Here is a 24773-nt window from a genome sequence, read left to right as displayed (position 1 = left end):
AAAAAGTTACTTGATAACTTTATTATATATATTACATATACCGGTATCCTTGATAAAAGGATTTCTTTGGATAATGAGTACCTCCAGATATTTGTTTCAAATGGCATTATGCTTATTGCATTAAACAATGGATGATCTAAAATAATTAAAAAACAGTTTGTTATATCTATCCATGAAGGAAAGACCAAGTAGAGGAAGAGTGGCTATTGCCCAGGTTTCAGCCTCCACTCCACTTTCTATCTGTAGCTGTTTGGTTTCAAACCTATGGAACAAGATTGCCCTGTATTAAGAAATCCCTGGTGTCTCTCTCCCTCCCATTATACCCCTTTCAATTTCCTTTTTTGTTTTGTCTTCCCCTCTTAAATTGTAAGCTTTTTAATGGCAGGGACTGTCTTTTTTTAATTTGTATCCCAGTGCTTGGACACAGTGCCTGGCACACAGTAGGTGCTTAATAAATGTTTACTGAATTGAATTGAAATGGATGCCCTATAGATATTAGATATTGTTTAGTAACATAGTTTTCACTTGATGTTCTCATTATGCAAATTCAATTTTATGTAAACAATTCTGAAAGAAATCTACATTCCAAAAAAACTTATCTATACGGTGCTTTCACTCCATTTTTGTACCTTGTTTATCACTCAGCACCTCCCTCTTTCCCCCCCCCCAAAAAAAAACCCCAAAACTTAAGTGAAAGCAGAGCAACCAGATGAATAGAGAAACTTCGTAGCCACTTCTGTCAACATGGGTTGAGGTGAGGGGTTCATTTTTTCAATTCTAAAACTTACAGTATTACTTTATGGAAGCAAATAAATATCATTGAGACACAGTTTCATACGTTGATGTGAGCAGACCATAATATATTACTAATGGGGAACTCCTAATAAGAAAAGGGAAAAGGAAAAGAAGAGGGAGGGCTGACCTGGGGAAAATGAATGATAGAAGGTAAATAGGCAGAGTGTTTTATTGCTACTCTCAAGACAACAAAAAAAAAAGTTCAAAAAGCTTTCATAGAACCCTTTGTGGCAAACTTTTGGAAGGAGAGGGACAAGAATCACTCAGGACCTATAAGCATGGATAGTTTGTGATCTGTATCACTGGAAGAATCTAGTAAATTGATAAGATTACAGATCCAATTGATCTTTTGAATTTGTGAGAATTGCCTTTCTCTTTTCTATCTTTATGGCTAGAATTGCAAAATTAATTTCTAAGTCTGTTTGCTATTTGTTATAGACTTGATTTTACTATGCGACTTTATTGTTATATTATTTTATAATTATAAACTCTGTGAAATTAGTTATACATTTAACTTAACTCAGTCTTATATATGTGTTTAAATTATTTTATTAGCATTTGTAAAACTGTTAAAGGAAAAACAAACATAAAAATTTGTATAAAATTTTAAAAGAAAATTACCTTAAACATCCATAGTGAAGTTGAAAATAAATTTCATTAAAGCAACATTTTCCTTCCAATTTTGTTTCCTACAGTATACCCTCCGCTGTGACCTGAGACGATCTCTTTTGGCCAAGGACTTGACAAAGATATGTGAATTCATCATTCATTCTACTGTAAGATATCATCTGGGTGGCATCTCCATTTTAATATTTGAAAATAGAAACTTATTATAATCATTCAGTTCAACTGATTTTTTTGTGTGTGTATTTACTCTTATGAGAAGCATCATAGTGTTGTGAATAAAGAATAGACCAGAGAAGGTACCAACTGCATTGTTAGAATTTCCTCACTTATGAATTCCCTGTTCTAATAAATTCATAGAATTAGTGCTATCCTCTCCCCGTCTCTATATAAATTCATAGAGCTAGTGCCTATCATATATAGATATTTAAGACACAAGTACTTAAATATTTGAGGCATGGGGATATTTGGATACTTCTGCCCTACAGTAAGACATTAAGAGTAGGACTTTGTGTTGAAAGTGCTAAAGATATAAAAAGAAATGAATAAAAGTAGTGTCCCCCAAGAAACTTACATTTTATTGGGGCAGAGGGACTACATGTCACATTTTGTAATAAAATGTGCCTACATAATTTATTTTGACCCTCATTCCTCTTGGATTTATTCTAAAATGAATTTATAAGATTAGATTATTAATTCCACAAAAACTTATGCAAATTGCTTGCTGGATATTCAAGATAAAAACAATATAAAAAGTCCTTGTTATCAAGGAACTTATCTTCTACCTAGACTAGCCTAAAGGACACTATTATTTCTGATATTATGGTGCATTAGCACAGATTGCTTTACCATCAGGTACTAGGACTGATAAGAAAGGAAATCAAAAGGAATTGTTCCAATAACAATAGATTTTATTTATGTCTAAATTTATGGCCAATTTATATCTCCTAGGTCATCTTTTGTATTCTAAAGTTACATTTTCTAATATAGCTTGATTTTTTTCTTACTTTATGAAAGAAGTATTGTCAGAGTTCTAGTTGTTAGCTAATAGTTCCCTGTTTTTTTCTTCTGACATAACATATGTCCCCTATTGTCTGTGAGCTGAGAGGTCCGGAAGCTGTGTCTTTCTCCTCCAAGGTCTCCTGGCTTGTCAAAGCAGAGCTTATATGTTCCACTCTCCAGAGACCCAGAACTTTCCTGTCCACCTTCTAAGTTGTCCTATAGCTGAGTGACTTCTTCCACTTACTGAATTTGCCCTCCAAAATTTATTCTGGCGTGTTTGGAGAGGAATTTGGTAAAGCTCAGACAAGTCATTGCCTTTAGTCTACCATCTTCAAATATCCTTTCTCTTTGAGTTCTTTGAAGCAACATATTTTATTATTTTCTTATCTAATTTTTCACTTTTTTCCTCATTTAATTTGATTGTTTAATCCATTCACATTTAATATTATTAGCATTAGGCTTGTATTTTCCATTTATTTCTTTTTTCTTTGAATTAGGATTTTTTTTTCCTCTTCTGTAGTTGTTTGTAACTCGTTTTATTTTTTCCTTTATCTACTTTAAGGCAATTTTGCTTTTGCAAAATTCTCTTCCCCTCACAGTCTATTCCCTGACTTCTTGTTTGTCACTCCTTTTCCTAGTTTTAGAGTTTTCATTAACTTAATAATTTTTTTTTCCTTCTCCCTTTTTTCTCTCAGTATGCCAAAGAAAATCCCATCCTTCAACTTTCTATTTCTTTTTTTTGTGTCTTTTTCTAAAAAGTATTTCTCTGCCTCTTTTTATTATTTCTCTTGACTTTTGTCTGTTCTAGAATTCTGTTCTTTGATTCATAGCACTTATTTATTTCTCCTTCATTCTGTATTGCTCATGAAATCAAAGCTTCTAAAGTACCATTTTAAGTTTCCTCTTACAAACCATATATCTCATTATCTTGGAGATCTTGCTTTCTTTCCCCTTTTTCTGTTGTGTCTTACTCTGAGAAATAACAATTCCTGCAGAAAAAGGTAGGGGGGATAAAAGTATTAATGGCTAACATTGGGTCTGGAATAATGAATTTAAATTCCACTTTACAATACTTAACTGCTTTGTGACCATGGGAAAGTCATTTATGTCCTTTCTGCCTTAGTTCTGTAAAATGGGCTAATAATAGCACGTGCTTCCCAGGGTTGTTGTTTGGATCAAATAAGGTAGGGTTTGTCTGGAACATTTAGGTACTGTTATGGCTGAAGTTTGAAATAACTGAGGAAACAAAGGTTTGAGTTTGTTGGCATATCAGTTTATTAAATATTGCCTGCCAGTTATATAACAAATCATAACCAAGCCTCCTTAGTTTGCCACTGGACCCCGAAAACAGAGAAAGAAAAATTTTTATGCATTAAAAGGAAACAGTTGGGCAACTATAAATCAGTATACAGGATTAGGTAATCTGATATCTAATTGGAGGAGAGATTGGGACTTTGCAAATTGGAAGGAGAGTTGAACAGGTGCAGTTTCTTGAAATCAGAAAATAAGATATCCTGCTTTCTTCAAGTGTCTGTATTCAATCAAGGGAACAAGGAAGCAGTAACTGATTGATAGGGATCAGTTTTCAGATAAGACATAAACATTGTGAGAAAACTCCTTGCATCAATCTTTGGATGGGACTGGGTTTCTGGTCAGCATAACTCAAGTCCTTCATCAAGACCATACAGGATTAAGTTCAAACAATGTAATTAAGTTCAAACTAAGTTTTCTCACAATTTCTATAATTGAATAAAGTTTTCTCATATGACAGAAATTGTCTTAGACCCATAATTGAATAGAAAGAGAACTGGCTAGCTCCAGAATGGAGTCACAATCTATCAATTCTCACAATTATCTCATTGCTTAATATCTTCCCTTTGGTATGAATTTCATTTTTTCCTGATAATTTAATCTATTATTATTCCTCACCTTCCCTGATGTCATTTTTTCCTTGTTTGTCAGTAAATTTGCCTTCCTTTTCTCCAGGTCCTCCCACACTCTTGGGTGTCACTTGCCCTTAAGGGCTCTGATTTTATGATATATCTTGAACTCTCTTTGTTCTTTGGAACATATTCTGTTCTCTATCAGTTTTCTGGTGGATCTTATGTTATTCAGATATTTTGCCCTTTAAAGATGTTAGAATGTCTTTCTATTTCTTTCTTGCAAAATTAACTTCTCAAAGAAATTTTTTGTCACTGGGATTGTTAAATTTATTACTAAATATTTTTGCATCTGTCCATAGGTTTTTCCTTTGTATAAAGTTAGCTAATCTCTTTTGAATGATTATGGATCTCTTTTAAACTATTAATGGAGTCAGCAGCATGCCATACACAAAAAGGTGAATCAGGAGGATCTTCCCATCTCTTTGATTTGGCCTGTGAATTATAAACAGACACTAGTAATCATTGTTTTGAATTGCTTAAATCTGATCATGTACATTCTTCTTTGAAATAGGGTTAATATACCTATATTTGTTTCATAATGTTGTTAATGGCTCAAATGAGATAATTATATAAAATATTTAGCAAATTTTTAAAATACTATATAAGTGTCAATTTTTTGGTCAGAATAATCTGATGATTTTCAAGTTGCCTCTTGATTAAAGTTCAAATTCCTTTTCATTCACAGCCCTTCATCATCTCTCTATTCTACTTTTTCAGCCTTATCTTGCATTGGTCCATTTCTTACTCCAGCCAACCTGGAGAACTTTATTGTCTCCATTCTTTTGCTTTCCTGTTCTTTGTTTTAGCCTGTTAAACTTTCTGTTCATCTTTTTAAAGCCTGTTAGAATGCCATATGCTTCAGAAATTTTCCCTCACATACCCCTCCTGGTAATTATTTAGACTTCATATAGCATCTTTTTTTTTTTTTTTTTTTTTTTTTTTTTTTTTTTTTTTTTTTGGTAAAACTTCTGATATGCTAAAGAATTTTATTATGTTTATATGTGTTGCTATCTAAAATTCCATGTTTAGGTAAAACTTATTCTTTTTTTTTTTTTTTTTTTTTTTTGAGGCAATTGACTTGTCCAGGGTTATAGAGTTAGGAAGTGTTAAGTGTCTGAGGCCAAATTTGAATTCAGGTCCTCTTGACTTCAGGAATGATGCTCTACACTAACTAGCTGCCCTGGTAAAACTTATTCTTGCCTAAACTTTTTTTTTTTTTTTTTAATTTATTTTGAACTTAAATATTCTCAAGAAGAACGTTACCATATACACAAAAAAAAATCACTTTTATACTACTTGCTTTTTTTAAAACTATGCAATAAATTCCATACATTGCTTTCAAAACTACCATGTTTGTCTCTGCTTCCTTCTGAACTTCTTTCTGTGCTCTTTTTTTTTTTTTTTTTTGCATTTTTAAATATTACAAAAGCCTCTTTTTTTTTTTTTTTTTTTTTTTTTTTCCCCGGAATTACTTTAATTAACTTCCCTTTCCTCCTCCTCAAGAAAGGGAAAAAAACAAACAAAAACTTGAAATAAATTAGCATGCTTAAGCAAAATAAATCCATTTAATGTCCATGTCCAAAAATGTATGTCTCTTTCTGTTCTTTGTATCCATCATTTCTTTGTCAGGAGGTGAAATAATTGTCAGTTACTTTATCATTGGTCACTTTATTGATCATTTAGTCAATAAGCATTATTAAAAATCTAGTAAATGCCAGACACAATGTATATTAAAAAGGTCTCTTGAGCTCAAACTTTAATGAGGGAGACAGTATACAAATAGCTATGTACTAATTATAACCAGATAAACAGGAAATAATCAACAGAGAGAAAGCTTCCTGTGGAATGTGGGATTTTAGTTGGGACTTGAAGGAAGGCAGGACATGGAGATTGAAGGAGAGCTTTCTTTCTTTCTTTTTTTTTTTTTTTTTTTCCTGAGGCTGGGGTTAAGTGACTTGCCCAGGGTCACATAGCTAGGAAGTGTTAAGTGTCCGAGACCAGACCTGGTCTCCCGAATTCAGGGCTGGTGCTCCATCCACTGCGCCACCTAGCTGCCCCGAAGGAGAGCTTTCTAGGCACAGGGAACAGCCAGTGAAAGTCCTTAGAGCTGAGAGATAAAGTATCTTATTCATAGAAGAGCATATAGTGGGAAGTAAGGTGTTACGAAGTTTGGAATGGGGAGATGGGGCTAAGTTATGTTAAACTTTGAATGCCAAAAAGTAGATTTGAGAATCATTGAAATAAAGATTACATTTGAATCCATGGGAGCTAATCATCATATTATCAAGTGAAATAGTATAAAGGGAGAAAGGAAGAGAAACTAAAATTAATGATAAAACTACCTTGTTTTGTGTAATACTGGCCACAAAATACTTTTTACAAATATTATATCTTTATTGATTTGATCTTTATATCAGCCCTGGGCAAGTTACTTGACCCTTATTTCCTTGCAAGGAAAAAAAAAAAAGAAATATTAAAACAGTGAAACTATGCATATATTGTTTACATATCTTGGAAACAAAACTCTTATGTAAAAAATTGATACAAATTTTTTTTTCTTCTACTATTTCCACTCTTAGAAGAATTAGTTTGTTCAGAAATTATTGTATTTCATGTAAACAAAATTTTCTTTTTAATTTTGTAATTGTCTCTCTCTTTTTTTTTTTTTTTTTGAGAACATATTTCCTAAATATAGCTAGCTATTTCTGTTCTAATTACAATTATACACTGTACTTGGCTTTTACATACAAATTTGGAATTGGAAGCTAATTGATAGTTTTGGCATAGTCATTACTAATTGTAAAGGTGAGATTTCGTTTTAAAAAATAAGTTTAGATTTGTGTTTTTGTGACTCTAAGGAATAAGTTCAAAAGTAGAGACATTTATGATGATATTAAGATTGTTTATGAACCTTGTTTTCATAGATTTTCTTAATGAGAATTTTTTATTAATAATTAATTGATATTTAAATAGAACTGTGATTTTATATTTATGGATGCTTTCTCATCCTGTTCAATTTTTGTAAATATTCTCCCATTATTCCTCCCCAGACAATTCAACAATTGAGCTGGAGGGCTTTTGGATAAAAATTTTTTTTGTTTTTTTTTGCTTTTTTGCTGAGGCAATTGGGGTTAAGTGACTTGCCCAGGGACACACAGCCAGGAAGTATTAAGTGTCTGAGGCCAGATTAATCTTTTTTTTTTTTTTTTTTTTTTTTAACACAATGTATAGTATTTATTTTATAGGCTTTTTAAAGAAACAGCTTTTTATTTTTCCAAATACAAAGATAGTTTTCAGCATTCACCTCTGCAAAACTTTGTGTTCCAAATTTTTCTTCCCTCCCTCTCCTAGACAGTCATCTGATATAGGTTAAATGTGTGCAATTCTAGAAGACTATTTACAGAGTTCTTTATGTTCTGACCTAATATTATTTACCTTTACTTTCCAATTTTAGCCTCAAAAGGGTAAATCAACTCCAAGTCCTGTGGATTTTACTATTACACCTGAAACCTTGCAGAATGTTAAAGAGGTGAGTACTTTTTTAATTACAGGGTTATGGATTTGACTAACTGAAATGTCTTTCTTGTGTGCCATATCAAGGTATCAGAAAAAATTAATTCCATGTTGGCCAGAAGACCTTCATATTACTTTTTAGAAGTGATATTGAAGTTAAATAAAATGAAGAGTTTCTCATTATATTCCCTTCTTTTTAAACTTATTTTCATTTTCCCTTAGAGAGCTTCCCTCCCCAAATTTCTCATCAGAGGACATCTCAACTCAACCAACTGTGTTATTACACAGCCACTAACAGGAGAGCTAGTGGTTGAATACTCAGAAGCTGCCATTAAAAACATAGAGTTGCAGTTGGTTCGAGTGGAAACCTGTGGTAAGTCATTTCAGTCTTATTTGAGTGCTACTTCTTGTTACTCTTTTATATTTAAAAGCATGTAGGTAATTTAACATGACATTTATGTAAGAAGTTAGAGGATAACCCTATAGCACTATTTGTGGAGTTCTTAATTGGCCCAGCTATTCAGAAAAACAGTTAGAAATGGTGTTAAGAAAGTAACTGAAGTGTCCATACTCTTTGATGTAAAAAATACCTCTGCCAAGCTTGTGCCCTAAAAATGTCAGGGACAAAAAGAAAGGTCCTATGTATATGAAAATATTTGTAGCAGTATTTTTATGTAGTAGCAAAGAGTAGGAAACAAAGTGGATATCCTTTGTTTAGAAAATAGGCTAGACAAATCATGGTACGTTTGTAGGGAATAACATCATGCTATAAAGACATGATGAATGTGATGTATATAGAGAAGCTCTAGAAGAATACTTTTATGAATGATATAAAGTAAAGGAAACAGAAACAGGAAAACAATATACACAATTGTTATAAGAATGAAATGGAAAGAATAACAATAACAAAAAAAAAAATCAAACTGAATGAAGTGAAATTTCAGTGACAAAGCTTGACTCCAAAGAAGAGATAAGAAAAGGCATCTCACCCTCTTTTACAGAAGTGGGAGGATATGAATGCATTTAATTAATATTGCATTTAATTTCATGCTTATTAATCATTTTTCTGAACTTTTTGGTTTTCAATTCTTTGTTTTAGAGAATGATTCTCAAAAGGACAGTGTTCTGTGTATATACACATACCTATACATAAAACATGCATACATATATAATATAGATGTTATAAAAATGAATGAAAAGTAGTTTTTTCATATTGCATAAGATTTTAATTTTTAAAAGCATGAAGTATATTTTATTCACAATAATGAATCATAAGGTAATTAGGTAATCCATTTAATAAAGTGATTTTTAAAAATGTCAAGTAAATATTTACACAATTTTATAAATATATTATTACAGTAAAAAATAAAAAGAAACCAAAAACTTTATCTCTTTTCAAAAACCTGAAACAGAGACACCTGGTGCATTGCTCCAGAAAGAAGAGAATTATATTTGATTTCATTTTTCTTTCTTCAGATTTCTCTTTTAAGAATAGGAAAGGGACAGCTAGGTGGCGTAGTGGATAGAGCACCAGCTCTGAAGTCAGAGGACCTGAATTCAAATCTGATCTCAGACAACTCCTCCCAGCTGTGTGACCCTGGGCAAGTCATTTAACCACAATTGCTTCATTCAAAAAAAAAAAAAAAGAAAAGAAATAAAATAAAACAAATTAAGAAAAGGAAAATAAAATGTCACTCATAAAAAGTACTTTTTTAAAAAGAAAAGAATAAAACAAAATGAGAGTGAGTTTATAAATTAGGTGAATTTTCAATTTCCTTAGACCTTATTAATTTATAAGTTAGAACAACTAAAGGTGACAAAAATTTCTGCCAAAAATGGTTTATAAATAAATTCCTTTGCTGACACAGCTTTATTCAAATTTACATGTTTGCCACAAAGGCCATAGATAACATACATTACTCTGTAATGGCAAGAGACAAAGAACAATTAGGATAAAATACTTTATGTAATCATTCTATCCAATATTTTTTATTGTTTTTTCTTTTCCATAAGGGATGATGTAGTGAGAAATGATAATAGATAAAATGATTGTAAAAACAATAAAGCATCTTTTAAAAAATCATATGTTTGAGGGAATAGCTAGATGGCATAGTCAATAGAGTGTCAGGCCTAGAGTCAGGAAAACGTGCGTTCAAATCTGGTCTCAGACATTTACTAGCTTTGTGAACCTGGAGAACTCACTTAACCCTGTTAAATGAGCTAGAGAGTAAGTGGCTTTGCCAAGAAATCCCCAAATGGGATCATGAAGAGTTGGACAGCATTGAAACAACTGAAACACAAATAACAGTTTCTGAGGAAAGTACTTTTTGGCTTTGATAAAAGAACTTTGTTCCGGAGGCCAAGATGGCGGAATAAGCAGGAAATTGCCTGAACACTCCCATATTCACCCCCAAACAACTACAAAATAATAACTCAAAACAAATTCTGAAATGACAGAAGCAACAAGAATATAGAATGAGGTAATTTTCTGGTTGAAATCAGCTTAGAGGATTGGCTGGAAAAATCTGTCTTGGATAAAAGAGGAGTGCAGTCCAGGGCAGGCAGGATGCTGTCAAGCCAGCGAGAGGCCCTGATGCCCAGTGCAGGTTAATGACCCAAACCCCATGACTTGTTGCAGCAACAGGCTAAGGGTTACCTCTGTGCACCCACCCATAGCACAGGCAAAGCTCATCTTCCACAATGTGTCCCAGCATTGCACCAAATCTCCTTGTAACCCCATCCCAACAAAACTGGGTCCTCATACAACACCAAAAAGGTAATCAACTTCCCCTTGACCCTAGTGTAAAACCAGGCCCTCCCCTTTCCACTGTGTCCCAAAAACCATCAGTCTAGCAGTCAGACTCCCTGTTCCCCTGCCTAGCACCAGATACTCCTCCCCTATCCTCCACCCCTTTATGGGCTTCAGCACAGCACCAAGTGAGTTGTTAAACCCTTTCTCCCCATCCCTCTCTCCCCCAAGGAGCATTAGGCTTCCCACCAGCCTTATTGCAATATCATGGAAATAGTCAGGGCCTGAACTGTGAACACAAGAAGTTGTAAACAATGACTTTTCACTGTGAAGCAGAAATAAACTGTAAAAAGAGCGAAAAGATAGGTGCATTGGCAAAGATGAACAGCAAAAAAGAATTTGACTTTAAAAAAATTTTATGGTGAGAGAGAAGAGCAAGACAAACTCAGAAAAGGACAACAGTGTCAAAATACCTACATGCAAAGCCTGAAAGAAAAATATGAATTGATCTTGGGCCCAAAAAAGAAATCCTGGAAGAGCTCAAAAAGGAATTTAAAAATCAGAGAGGAAGAAGAAAAATTGAGAAAAGAAATGAGAATGGTACAAAAGAATCATGAAAATGACTCAACAGATTGATTGGTAAAGGAAGCACAAAAATTGACTGAAGAAAACAAATCCTTAAAAAAGTAGAACTGTCCAAATGGAAAAGAAGGTAAAAATCTAAAGAAAATAGCTTCTTAAAAATTAGAATTGGACAAGTAGAAACTTGTCCATGTCACATGAAGAGTCAGTCAAACAAAATCAAAAGAATGAAAAGATAGAAGAAAACATTAAATATTTTATTGGAAAACCAACTAACCTGGAAAACTGATCTAGGAGAGATAAATTAACTTAAGAATTAATGGACTACCTAAAAGTCATGATGCAAAAAGGGATTTGGATATCATACTTTAAGAAATTATCAAAGAAAATTGCCCAAATATTCCAGAACTAGAGGGGTAAGATAATGAAAGATTCTACCAATCACCTCCTGAAAGAATTCCCAAAATGAAAACTCCCAGGAATATTATAGCCAAATTCCTGAATTCCCAAATGAAGAAGATATTGCTAGCAATCAGAAAGAAAAAAAAAAGAAAGAAAATAACCAATTAAATAGTGTCACAGTCAAGATTCCTCAGGATATAACTGTTTCAACATTAAAGGATCAGTGGACATGGAATATGATATTCCAGAAGGCCAAGGAGCTAGAATTATGACCAAGAAGGTACCTTCCCAGCAAAACAATATAATACTTTTTGGGGGGGGGGTTGGGGGTGTCATTCAATGAAATAGAAGGCTTTCAAGCTTCCCTGCTTTCCAAAACTGAACAAAAAATTTGAATTTTTCAATTTCAAAACTCAAGAGAAACATAAAAAGGTAAAAAAAGAAAAAATGTAAGGGATTTAAATAGAGCTAAACTGTTTGTATCCCTTCATTGGAAAATATTACTTGTAATTCTTAAGAACAGTTAGTGCAGTTAGAAGGAATATACATAGAGAGTGTGGGTATAAGATGACTGAGATAATTTTTTTAAATGATGAGAAATAAGGATTCACTAGGAGAAGAAAAAAAGAGATAGGATGGGGTAAATCATCTCACATGAAGAGACATGAAAGACCTTTTACAGTGAGAGGAAGATAAGGGAGTAAGAGGTAACTTTATTCTCATAGGAATTGGCTCAAAGAGGGAAATGACATTTGCAATCAATTGGGTATAGAAATTTATTTTATCCTACAGAAAAGAAAAATAAGGGTGTGGAGGGAAGTGATGGAAACACTAGTTAGGAGGAAAAGAGTGAAAGGAGAAAGAAGGAAAAATAGGAAGGAGGGGAGTATATAGTAACCTTAATTGTGAATGTAAATGGGAAGAACTCAACATAAAACAGAAGCAGAAAGTGGTGAATTAAAAATCAAAATCTTACAGTAGGATTTATTGGTATACAGAAGCAGAGAAGCAGCTGACCATAAAAATGGCAGAGATTTAAGACAAATCAAAAGCAAAAGCAGATTTAATTAAAAGACACAAGGAAAAAAACTATATCTTGCTAAAAGATACCATAGACAATGAAGTAATATCAATGCTAAACAATGGCATCAAGTGAAATAATATCCAACTTTCTAAAAAAGAAGTTGCTGGAGGAAATAGATAGTAAAGCTATATTATATTATCCATTCCCTCTTACAATTAGATAAATCTAACCACAAAATAAACAAGAAGTTAGGGAGGTGAAAAGTTAGATATGCTAGATTGTAAAGTTCTGTTGTCTCCAGAAACTGCCATCGCTCTCTGGGAGGAGATCTGTTGTCTCAACTCAATCTCTCTGCCAGATTCTTCTTCCTGTAGTGAGCCAACTCTGACCTATAGTAGAGACTCCTCTTCCTCCAGAGAGCCACCCGAGGTCTGGGGCAGACAAGTCTATCTTCTTGCTCACTGGTGTCTTTTATCCTCCCAGGGAATGGGTGTGGAATAACTCAGGGGCTTCTGGGAAAAAATACTTCAACCAATGAACTTGCTCCTCCTAAGCATGCAAGCTTTTCTGGAAAATTTTGATTGGGTATAGAAAATATTACAGGAAATGTTTTGCCCATTTGTGTGCCAATAAATCTGATGATTTAAACAAAATTGATATTTATAAAATACAAATTGCTAGGGCAGCCAGTTTATAGAGCACTGACCCCAAAGTCAAGAGAACCTGGGTTCAAATCTGGCCTCAGATATTTAACACTTACTAGCTATGTGATTTTAGGTAAATCACTTAATCCCAATTGTCTTGTTAAAAAAAGAAAATATAAATTGAAGATAGTCTAACCATACTAGACATAAAACTATTATAAAAACAGCAGTCATCAAAATTATTTGGTACTGGCTAAGAAATAAGAGTGGGGGCTGATCTACCAAAAATAACAACAAAATTCATCTGGAAGAATAAAAGGGCAGAATTTCAAGGGAATTAATGAAGAGAAAAGCCAATAAAGGTGACCTAGCTGTACTAGATCTAAAACTATTTTATAAAGCAGCAGTCATCAAAACCATCCTGGCTAAGAAAAAGAATAGTTGATCAGTGGAATAGGTTAGGTTCACAGAACAAAATAGCCAATGACTATAACAATTTGACAAACCCAAAGCCCCCACCTTTTGGGATAAGAACTCACTATTTGACAAAAACTGCTGGGAAAATTGGAAACTAATATGGCAGAAAATAGGCATAGATGCACACTTAACACTGAATACCAAGATAAGGTTGAAATAGGTTCATGATCTAGACATAAAAAATGATATTATAAACAAATTAGAAGAACATAGGATAGTTTACCTCTCAGATTTGTGGAAGAGGAAGGAATTTGTGACCAAAGAAGAACTAGAGATCATTATTGATCATAAAATAGATAATTTTGAATAAATTATCTATTTTATGATCAATAATGATCTCTAGTTTTTGTACAAACAAAACTAATGTAGACAAGATTAGAAGGGAAGCAATTAACTGGGAAAACATTTTTACATCCAAAGATTCTGATAAAGGCCTCATTTCTAAAATATATAGAGAACTGACTTAAATTTGTGATAGTTCAAGCCATTCTCCAATTGATAAATGATCAAAGAATAGAACAAGCAATTTTCAGATATAGAAATTGAAAGTATTTGTAGCCACGTGAAAAGGTGCTACAAATCACTATTGATCAAACTCTATGAGATACCACTACACACCTGTCAGATTGGCTAAGATGACAGGAAAAGATATTGACATATGTTGGAGGGGATGTGGGGAAACTGGTGCTTTGTTGGTGGAATTGTGAATGGAATGAATGGAAAGCAAAATGGAAATGTGCCCAAAGGGCATACCCTTTGATCCAGCAATGTTTTTACTAGGCCTTATATCCCAAAGAAATCTTAAAGCAAGGATAGGGACCCACATGTACAAAAATGTATGTGGCAGCCCTTTTTGTAGTGGCAATAAACTGGAAACTGAGTGTATGCCCACCAATTGGAGAATGGTTTAATAAATTATGGTATTATGCTATGGAATACTGTTGTTTTGTAAGAAACAACTAGCAGGATGATTTCAGAGAGGCCTGGAGAAACATGAACTGATGCTAAGTGAAATGAGTAGAACCAGGAGATCATTATACATGGCAACAACAAGACTATATGATGATCAATTCTGATGGACATGGCTCTCTTCAACATTGAGATGATTTAAATCAGTTCCACTTGGTTCAGTGATGAAGAGAGCCATCTACACCCAGACAGAAGACCATGGGAATAGAGTGTGGACCACAACATAGCATTCTCACTCTCTCTGTTGTTATTTGCTTGCATTTTTTTTTTCTTTCTCAGTTTTTCTTTTCCTTCCTTCTTGATATGATTTTTGTTGTGCAGCAAGATAACTGTATATGTATACATATATTGGATCTAATGTATATTTCAGCATATTTAATATGTATTGGACTACCAGCTCGAAGAGGGGATAGAGGGAAGAAGGGGAAATTTTGGAACAAAAGGTTTTGCAAGCGTTAATGTTAGAAAAATTACCCATGCATATGCTTTGTAAATTAAAAATGTAAAAAAATTTAAAAATGAAAGAAATAAAGAGTGGTGGATCAATGAGATGGGTTAGGTACATATGACACAGTATTCAATGACCATTAATAACTTAGGGTTTGATAAACCCAAATCTTCAGCTTCTGGGATAAGAATTCATTATGTGATAGAAACTGCTCAGAAAACTGGAAAACAATATAGTAAAAACTAGATATAAACTAACATCTTGCACTATATAACAGAATTAAGTCAAAATGGATACATAATTGAGACATAAACCAAATTAGGAGAGCAAGGGAGAGTTTACCTGCCTGATCTATGAAGAAGGGAAGAATTTATGTCCAAGCAAGAGATAGAGAGCATTACAAAATGTAAAATGAGTAATATTTACTCTATTAAATTAAAATGCTTTTACACAAATAAAACCAAGCGATCCAGATTAGAAGGAAAGCAGGAAGCTAGGAAATAATCTTTCTAGCAGATACCTCTGATAATGGCCTGACTTCTCAAATAGAGAGAACTGAGTCAATGTATAAAACTACCCGCCATTCTTCAATTAATAATGGTAAAAAGACATGAATAGGCAGTTTTCAAATTAAGAAATCAAAGCTAGCTATAACCATGTGAAAAAATACTCTTAACTCACTATTAAGAGAAATGCACATCGGCAGCCCTCTTTGTAGAGGCCAGAAACTAAAAATTACGTGGATGCCCATCAATTGGAGAATGGCTGAATAAATTGTGGTATATGAATATTATGGAATGTTATTGTTCTGTAAGAAATGACCAACAGGATGATTTCAGAAAGTGCTGGAGGGACTTACATGAACTGATGCTAAGTGAAATGAGTAGGACCAGGAGATCGTTGTATACTTCAACAACAATACTATTGATGATCAATTCTGATTGATGTGGCCATTTTCAACAAGATGAACCAAATAAGTTCCAATAGAGCAGTAATGAACTGAATCAGCTACACCCAGCAAAAGAACTCTGGGAGATGACTATGAACCACTACGTAGAATTCCCAATACCTCTAATTTTGCCCGCCTGCATTTTGGATTTCCTTCACAGTCTAATTGTACACTATTTCAAAGTCTGATTCTTTTTGAACAGCAAAACAACCGTTTGGTCATGTATATATATATTGTATTTAATTTATACTTTAACATATTGAACATGTATTGGTCAACCTGCCATCTTGGGGGGAAAGGAGGGGGAAAATTAGAACAAAGGTTTGACAGTTATCAATGTTGTAAAATTACTCATGCATATATCTGGTAAATAAAAACTATTAATAAAAAAAGAGAGAGAGAGAAATGCACATTAAAACAAATCTGAGAAAATGTTGGAGATGTGGGAAAATTGGAACACTAATTGGCGCATTGTTGATGAAATGGTGAACTGATCCAGCCATTCTGGAGGGCAATTTGGAACTCTGCCCAAAAGACACACAAACTCCCTAGCAACTATTACTAGTTCTGTATTCCAAAAAACTCTTTTTAAAAATGTAGAAGGGCACACATTATACAAAAATGTTTATAGCACCTTTTTTTTTATGGCAATGCCCATCAATTGGGGAAATGGCTAAACAAGTTGTGGTATATGAATATAATAGAATACTATTCTATAAGAAGTGATAAGTAGACACATTTTAGAAAAATCTGGAATGAATTACATGAACTTATGCAAAGTGAATTGAGTAGAACTAGGATAACATTGTAAATAGTATCACCAATATTGTGTGGTGATCAACTATGAATGATTTAGGTCTTCTCAGGAATATAATGATCCCAAAGAATTCCCAAGAACTCATGTTGGAAAATGTTATCTACTGCCAGAGAAAGAACTGATGGAATATGGATGCAAATTAAATCTATTATTTTTACCTTTTTAAATGTTTTTTTTTTTTTTCTTTTGGCTTGTTATTTCATGGCATGACCAATATGGAAATATATATATATATATTATATGATTGCACAGATATAACCTTCATCAAATTGCTTACCATCTTAGGGAAGGTAGAAATAAGAAGGGGAGCAGAAAATTTGGAACTCAAAATTTTAAGAAATAATGAATGTTGAAAACTGTCTTAGATTATAATTGGAAAAATAAGATTATGTAAGAGGGTTGAACTGCCCCCTCCTCCCCCCCAAAAAAAGACAGAACTGTTTTTAAAAAAATAAATGTTTTATTTGTCCATGAACTTTGGAAAACAAATCAGAGAGAAAAACGGGATTTTATTTAGATATTTCATACTTAAAATATTTCAGTATCTTCTTGCTTGTAATTTTAATATTGTTATTTTCTTCTTTCTCAAGGTTGTGCAGAAGGATATGCCAGAGATGCCACAGAGATTCAGAATATCCAAATTGCTGATGGTGATGTTTGCAGGAGTCTTTCTGTTCCCATATATATGATATTCCCTAGACTTTTCACTTGTCCTACCCTTGAAACTACTAATTTCAAAGTTGGTAAGTTTGTATCTATAACCTCAAAGCTTATGTGATTTTTTAAAAAGAAAGGTAAGGTTATTGTGATCATATATAGACACAGTAATTCTCATACTTTAGTATTAATATATTCATAACTTCAAATTGCTAGAATTGCTACATTTATATTCCTAGCTAGACATTTTAATGTTATACTTTGTACTTGGTTGTCATTTAATAGCTTAATTCTCAAAGAGATAGTAAGAGAATAAAATGATGATTTCAGCTTTGAATGATGTACCAAATTAAAACTGAAAATTTCCAAGGATTGGTGAGGTTTTGTATTGTTTTGTTTTTTCATTCTTTGAAGTCAGAACTCTTATGCCGACCAGTAAGCATAGCTACATCTGTCACAAGAAAATTTTACTATATTATTCTTACTGCTCTTTTTCACTAAACAGTTAAAGGTAGTTAATTCTTTGAGACAGCTAATCCAATGTGTTTTCATTAATATCATAATTTTGTATACATTGTCAAGATATATCAGAATGTCTCATCATTAATTATGCCAAGATTTTTCTTTTTAAAAGAGCTGTATAAATAGAACATAATGTAATGGAGTCATAATAACTGTACTTGATGAAGATTAAGAAGGTTAACTATTTGAGTGACAACAAAAAATAGACTCAAAGTTGAATTTCCTTGAAGCTAAGACCACAATTTAAGATTTTGAAAGCAATTTCTTAACTTCTTTTATTCTTACATAATTTTCCAGCCCTCCAAAAATATATAAAATAGGTTTTCATGCTGTAGAATTTGTAAATTCCTCCCATTCTCAAATTTATCAGGTTGGTGAGTTTTATTTAGGTTTAGTTTGTGTTTTGGTCAGAGAAACATAAGCATTGTCATGTTTAGAGAAAAAACACTGGTTTTATTCATCTAAGTAGCACTACTGCTGCTGAAATACAAAGGGAGGAAGGAAATCTGAACTCTGTTAGAGGTGAAGTAGACTTGAGGAGAATTGAAGCATTACCTCCAGTGGAAGAGAATAACCTTAGAAGATTCAGGGTATTCCATGCTGGGGACCCTATGAGTGTATTTTCAGTGACTGAATTAAAAATGTTTATTGCTTCAGACACAAAAGGATTCCTTAAAGCAGAAACAATTAAATTCCCGCTTCAAATGTTGACATGAACAGAATTTTTTCAGGTCCTCCAGACATGTTGAATTATATTATCCATTTCATTTATGTTTTTATGATTCTAATATTCCTCTTTCCCTTCCAAGGTAAGAAGTAGATATGGGTTCATTTTCTATGATATTATTTTACTGTAATCTGAAAGGTTTAACATCTAAAGAGCTAGGGAAGATCTCTGTTTGCTTAAAGTAAAAAGAGGGACTAAGTATAAGTTTATATATAAATGTATTTTCTAGGGAAGAAAAATGACATTGTATAGTGCTATTGAAATTGCTTTTTCTCATTTGCAAATGGGACAGTTGCAAGTTAGTTGTAAAAAGAGTAAATCAGAAATAAATGGCTCATTTTTGTTCAGACAAAACAATTAATAAAAAAGAAGCAAGTGAATCCGATTTCAAAATCACTTTTAGAGTAAGAGCAAAGGATAAGGAAGCATATTTTTTGAAATTTAACAACTGTCTCCTTAAGTGAGATAGAAATTTTTCCAGAAAGTACTTAAGAAGAGTAATTTAAAAATAAGTATTTTGTTTTTATTGAAAGATTAAGCGAGGGCATATAATGGGTTAAGTCTCCAAACAAAAAAATAACAAAGACTATATTGACACATTTGTCAGATTTATTAGAGCCAGTTGATTCTGACAAAGAGTTTATATTTTGTTTTCTTAAAGGAATAACAGGAAATATGCAAGTCTTTAAATTTTTTCCTTTTTTTTTTTTTTTAGAATTTGAAGTTAATATTGTGGTCCTACTTCATGATGATCACCTCATCACAGAGAATTTTCCGTTAAAACTCTGCAGAATTTAAAGAAGGAAGCAATCAAGGAGAATTTTGAAGAATTGATAGACTGTTATTTGGACTAAAAGTTTTAAATATATACTTGTTTTTCTTTATTATTTTGATCAGAATGAACTTAATACCCTAGAAATTGTAATTATGTATTGTTTTCCTTTTGCCTAATGTTTCTAGAGCATATGACTTTTTTAGTCACTAGGGTGAGGCATATATTTTCTTTGATATTCAAGGACCTTATTAGTATTGATTAATAAAATAATATTACCTGGCAGGAAAAAAAATGTATTTGCACTTAGACCTAAATTTTTTTCTCTAGCATTACATTGAAGAGTTTTGTAATAATTGAAGATCTTTCAGTGCTCTGGTAGTGCTCTAAGTCTATAAATAGATCTTCAATTGCAGAGAAGATACAAATCTTTGCCACTTGGACTTCCATGAATCCAGTCCTTGTCCCGTCCTAAATATCTCCCAGAATTGTCACCAAGGACAAAGAATTTAAGCTTAAAATATAATTCCAGTCACCCTAAGGAAACTGAGAAGAACTATGCTTAATGCTGGCAAAGTGCTTAATAAAGTCATCTCAGAGTAGATAGTGATCATTGCATCCAGGTCTTGGTTCTGACTCAGACTTTCTGCCTCTTTGACTCCAGGCAAGTCATTTCACTCTCAATGTCCCAACCAACCCATTGAAATTATACATTAGCTAATCATCATCTATCTCCATTGGTTGAAACAAATTCCTTATAAAGATGCCTTATAAAGATAATATCACAGATTCAGACTCCTCTCTTTTTTACCCTTAAAAATATATTTAGAGACAAAGTAATATATTAGCCAAATGGAATGAATAAAGCATTTATTATATGCTCTAGGAAGTTGTAAGTATAATGTTGGTTCTTTTACGAACCTTTTCAATGACTTTGTTTTTCAAAGATCTCTTAAAGAGCCATCATATGCTCAAAAAATTTTTTACTGTGTGCAGAGCATTCTGACCCAAGTGCTGTGGATATAGATACAAAAGCAGGATGACCCCTGCTCTCCAGGAGCTTGCTTTGTAATGGAGGAGACAAATTTCAGTTACACATCTACAAGTCTGGTGGAAGAGTTCCATAGTTGGTAAGAGTGCAGCGGCAATTTTGGACTTAGCTATTCTAATTCATACAGAGATCCAAGACAATTCCAAAGGACTTGCAAAGAAAAAAGCTATTTCCAGAGAGCTGAGAGAGCTATTATGGTAGCTATTGTGATGTTACCATTGGTAATAAGTTCTTGTACGATAAGTCATTTGGATATAAAACTGGTGAGAAGTAGAAGGCCTCCTAAGGAAAGAAGTGACTGATGAACTCTGAATATAAATTAAAGCATACTTTTTTCACTTAAATTTTATTTAATGTTTTTTTAAAAAAATACCATGGCTAATGTGAAAATGTTTTTCATGACTTCACATGTACAATTGATATATTGCTTGCCTTCTTAATGAGTTGGAGAGGAAGAAGAGAATTGTAACTCACAAAAAGTTTTAAATAAATGTTAAGTAAAATTATTTTTTTTTAATTAGCAAAGGATACCTAAACATTGAATATATGTCAATAAATATGTTGGCCTATCAAAGTCATGACAAAAAAATTAAAAAGTAAATATTTTATAAATGTGTTCATATAGTTCCTTGGTTGTGTCTTGGCAGATTGACTCCAAAATATTGGAGTTATTTTGTCTGTAGTTATTTTAAATAAAATTTCCCTATTTCTGCTGGATTTTTTTTAAAATTTTTTATTATATATATATTTTTTTTATAATATTATCCCTTGTATTCATTTTTCCAAATTATCCCCCCTTCCCTCTATTCCCTCCCCCCGATGACAGGCAATCCCATACATTTTACATGTGTTACAATATGGTCTAGGTACAATACATGTGTGTGAATATCATTTTCTTGTTGCACAATAAACATTAGAATCCGAAGGTACATGCAACCTGGGCAGACAGATATTAGTGCTAACAATTTACATTCACTTCCCAGTGTTTCTTCTCTGGGTGTAACTACCGCTGTCCATCATTGATCAACTGGAAGTGAGTTGGATCTTCTTTATGTTGAAGATTTCCACTTCCATCAGAATACATCCTCATACAGTATTGTTGTTGAAGTGTACAGTGATCTTCTGGTTCTGCTCATTTCACTCAGCATCAGTTGATTTAAGTCTCTCCAAGCCTCTCTGTATTCCTCCTGCTGGTCATTTCTTACAGAGCAATAATATTCCATAACCTTCATATACCATAATTTACCCAACCATTCTCCAACTGATGGACATCCATTCATCTTCCAATTTCTAGCTACTACAAAAAGAGCTGCCACAAACATTTTGGCACATATATGTCTCTTTCTGCTCTTTAGTATTTCTTTGGGATATAAGCCCAGTAGTATCTGCTGGATTTTGATGAAAATATGCAAAAATACTAATGATTTTCATAGGCTTATTTTATGTACTGAAACTTTGCTGAAGTTAGTTGTTTCAATTATTTTTCTAGTTGATTGTCTAGAGGTCTTTATATAAATCATTTTGTTCTTTGCCTGTGATGATAACTTTCAATTACTTTTTTGTCATTAATAGTTTATCAAAATTTGAAAGATTCATATATCATTGACAAACTACTCAAGCAGTTTACTGCTCAGAAAAACAACTTATATAAAAATAACATAAATGGAAGCTTAAAAAATATTTTGCTTGATTTAAAGAAGTGAATGTACTTATCCTCACTGCACAAGGACATTTTAAAAATTAAAGACAAGGTTTCTAACACTAAGAAGGCCTCAAATGCACCAACAGAAAGCCAGATTCACTAAGGTAAAGGTAGTTTTCTGTGGAAAAAAATACATTTTCAATTTCAGTTTGCCTTAAGTAGTGATCAATAAGTTTGTAAAGTGAAAGTTAAAACCTACTTCATAACCACATACATGAAATGGTTCAATAGCATGACTAGAAGGTAATGAGATACAGTAGAAAAATTACTAGTTTTGAAGTTAAAATAACTGACTTCAACATTTATTAAAGCCTCTTATGTGCCAGTCACTGTGTTAAGTGCTGAATGCTTACTCTGGGCTTCACTTAATCTGTAAAATGATGAGATAGTATGAATATTTTTGTGCATATAGGTCTTCCTTTTTTCTTTGATTTCTTTAAAATATGGACCTAACTGATATTGTTGGGTCAAAGAAATACATGGTTCTATAGCCCTTTGAGCAGAGTTCTATATATTTTTTTTTCCAGTTCACAACTTCACCAACAATGTATTAGTATCCTATTTTCTCACATCCTTTTCAGTGTTTGTCATTTTCCATTTTCTGTAATACTAGTCAAATAGGTGGCTACCTCAAAATTGGTTTAGTTTGCATTTTTCTAACAGTGATTAAGAGCATTTTTCATAAGACAATTAATACCTTTGATTTTTACTGAAAACTTCCTATTCATGTCCTTTGGACATTTATCAATGGTAGAATTATTATATTTGGTTCAATTCCCCATAGATTTGAGATACAAAAAACCTTATAAAATTTTTCTCCCAGTTTCCTGTCTCTAATATTGATTGAATTGGTTTTGTTTGTTCAAAAGTTTTTAAATTTCATACAAGCAAAATTATTTATTTTACTTCTTGTGTGATCCTCTATCATAAACTTTTCCCTTATCTATACATCTAACTGGCAAATTTTTTCATACTCCCCTAATTTGCTAATGGTATCACTGTTTATATCTAAACTATGCTGAATTTCTGCTTAACTGCTTTCCAGTTTTCCCAGAAATTTTGTCAAATAGGGAGTTCTTGTCCCCAAAACTTGGATCTTTAGAATTATCAAACACTAGATTACTCTGATCATTTACTTATGTAAATCATATTACTATGTTAATAAATTCCTCAGAGCCACTACTCTTAGCCATACCAGATTGTTTTGATAATTAATCTTTTATAATATTCTAGTATGGCTGGGCCACCTTCCTTCAATTTTTTTTTTTTTTTTCATTTATTCCCTTGATATTCTTGACCTCTTGCTTTTTTGAATGAAGTTTTTTGGGTTTTGGAAGTTAGGTTGGCAAAGCACTGAATAAATTAATTTAGGTAGAGTTGTCGTTTTTTATTATATTAGCTCAGCCTACCACTAATTTTTAGGTCTGTTTTTATTTGTATGAAAAGATTAGTTACTAGATTTGTCTTGGCAAATATTTTATGTTATCTTCAGTTATTTTAAATGGAATTTCTCTTTGTCTTTTCTTGCTGGGTTTTTTAATAATGTATAGAAATGCTGATGAGTAACGTGGGTGTATTTTATATTCTGTAACTTTGCTAATTGTTAATTCTTTCAACTAGTCTTTTAGTTGATTCTCTAGGGTTCTCTAGTTATACTATCTTTTCTCTGAAGAGTGATAATTGTCTTTGTTTATTATTCCTTCAATTTCTTTTTTTTCTTATTGCTATAACTAACATTTCTAGAATAATATTGAATAATAGTGATGATAACAGGTGTTCCTTGCCTTACTCTTGTTCTTATTAGGAAGGTTTTTAGTTTTTCCTCGTTAAAAATAAAATAATGCTTGCTCTTTTGGTTTTAAATAGATACTAGATAGTAAAGCTCTATTCCTATGATTTCTAGTATTTTAAATAAGATTGGATGTTCCATTTTGTCAAAAGTTTTTTCTGAATGTCAGTCACATCCAGAGAAGGAACCAAATAGTTTACATAGTATTGAGATAGTTCTTTAAATATTTGGCAGAATTTACTACCAAATGTTTTATAATTCCAACTGGCTCTGGTGAATTTTTTTTTCTTAGGGAGCTCATTTATGACTTGTCCAATTTCTTTTTTTTAGGTAGGCCTATTTAAGTATTCTATTATTTTTCTTCTATTAATTTAGTTAATTCATATTTTTGCAAGTACTCACCTCCAAGATCATCACCTCCAAACCATGATAAAGAAACAGAAGAGATTTTCAGTGACTAAATAGAATCTCTGCCAACTGTAAATATTTAATTAGCCCATGTGCAGATATTTGCACAATTCAAGCAATTAGTTTCACCCCAATTCATCTCAATTTTCACATTTTTGCAGTAAATTTCACTTTGCATGAACTCATGAAAGTTATTCCAGGTTTTTC

At 32.5% G+C, this 24773-nt stretch overlaps 1 protein-coding gene across 1 annotated transcript in view; it reads left to right on the top strand.

Annotated features, from left to right (window-relative positions):
- Positions 1–21381, top strand: part of VPS26C (VPS26 endosomal protein sorting factor C) — a 36916-nt gene extending 15535 nt beyond the window's left edge. The window contains exons 4-8 of the mRNA XM_074300645.1: positions 1491–1571; positions 7819–7893; positions 8100–8250; positions 17529–17681; positions 19560–21381. Coding sequence (XP_074156746.1) covers positions 1491–1571; positions 7819–7893; positions 8100–8250; positions 17529–17681; positions 19560–19642 — 543 coding nt within the window. The 3' untranslated portion in view covers positions 19643–21381. The remainder of the gene's footprint in view (positions 1–1490; positions 1572–7818; positions 7894–8099; positions 8251–17528; positions 17682–19559) is intronic.
- The last annotated feature ends 3392 nt before the right edge of the window (positions 21382–24773 follow it).

Source organism: Sminthopsis crassicaudata, chromosome 3, assembly GCF_048593235.1.
Source record: "Sminthopsis crassicaudata isolate SCR6 chromosome 3, ASM4859323v1, whole genome shotgun sequence".
NCBI lineage: Eukaryota > Metazoa > Chordata > Mammalia > Dasyuromorphia > Dasyuridae > Sminthopsis > Sminthopsis crassicaudata.
Note: the sequence above shows the minus strand (reverse complement) of the source record. Positions and strands in the feature narration are given on the sequence as shown.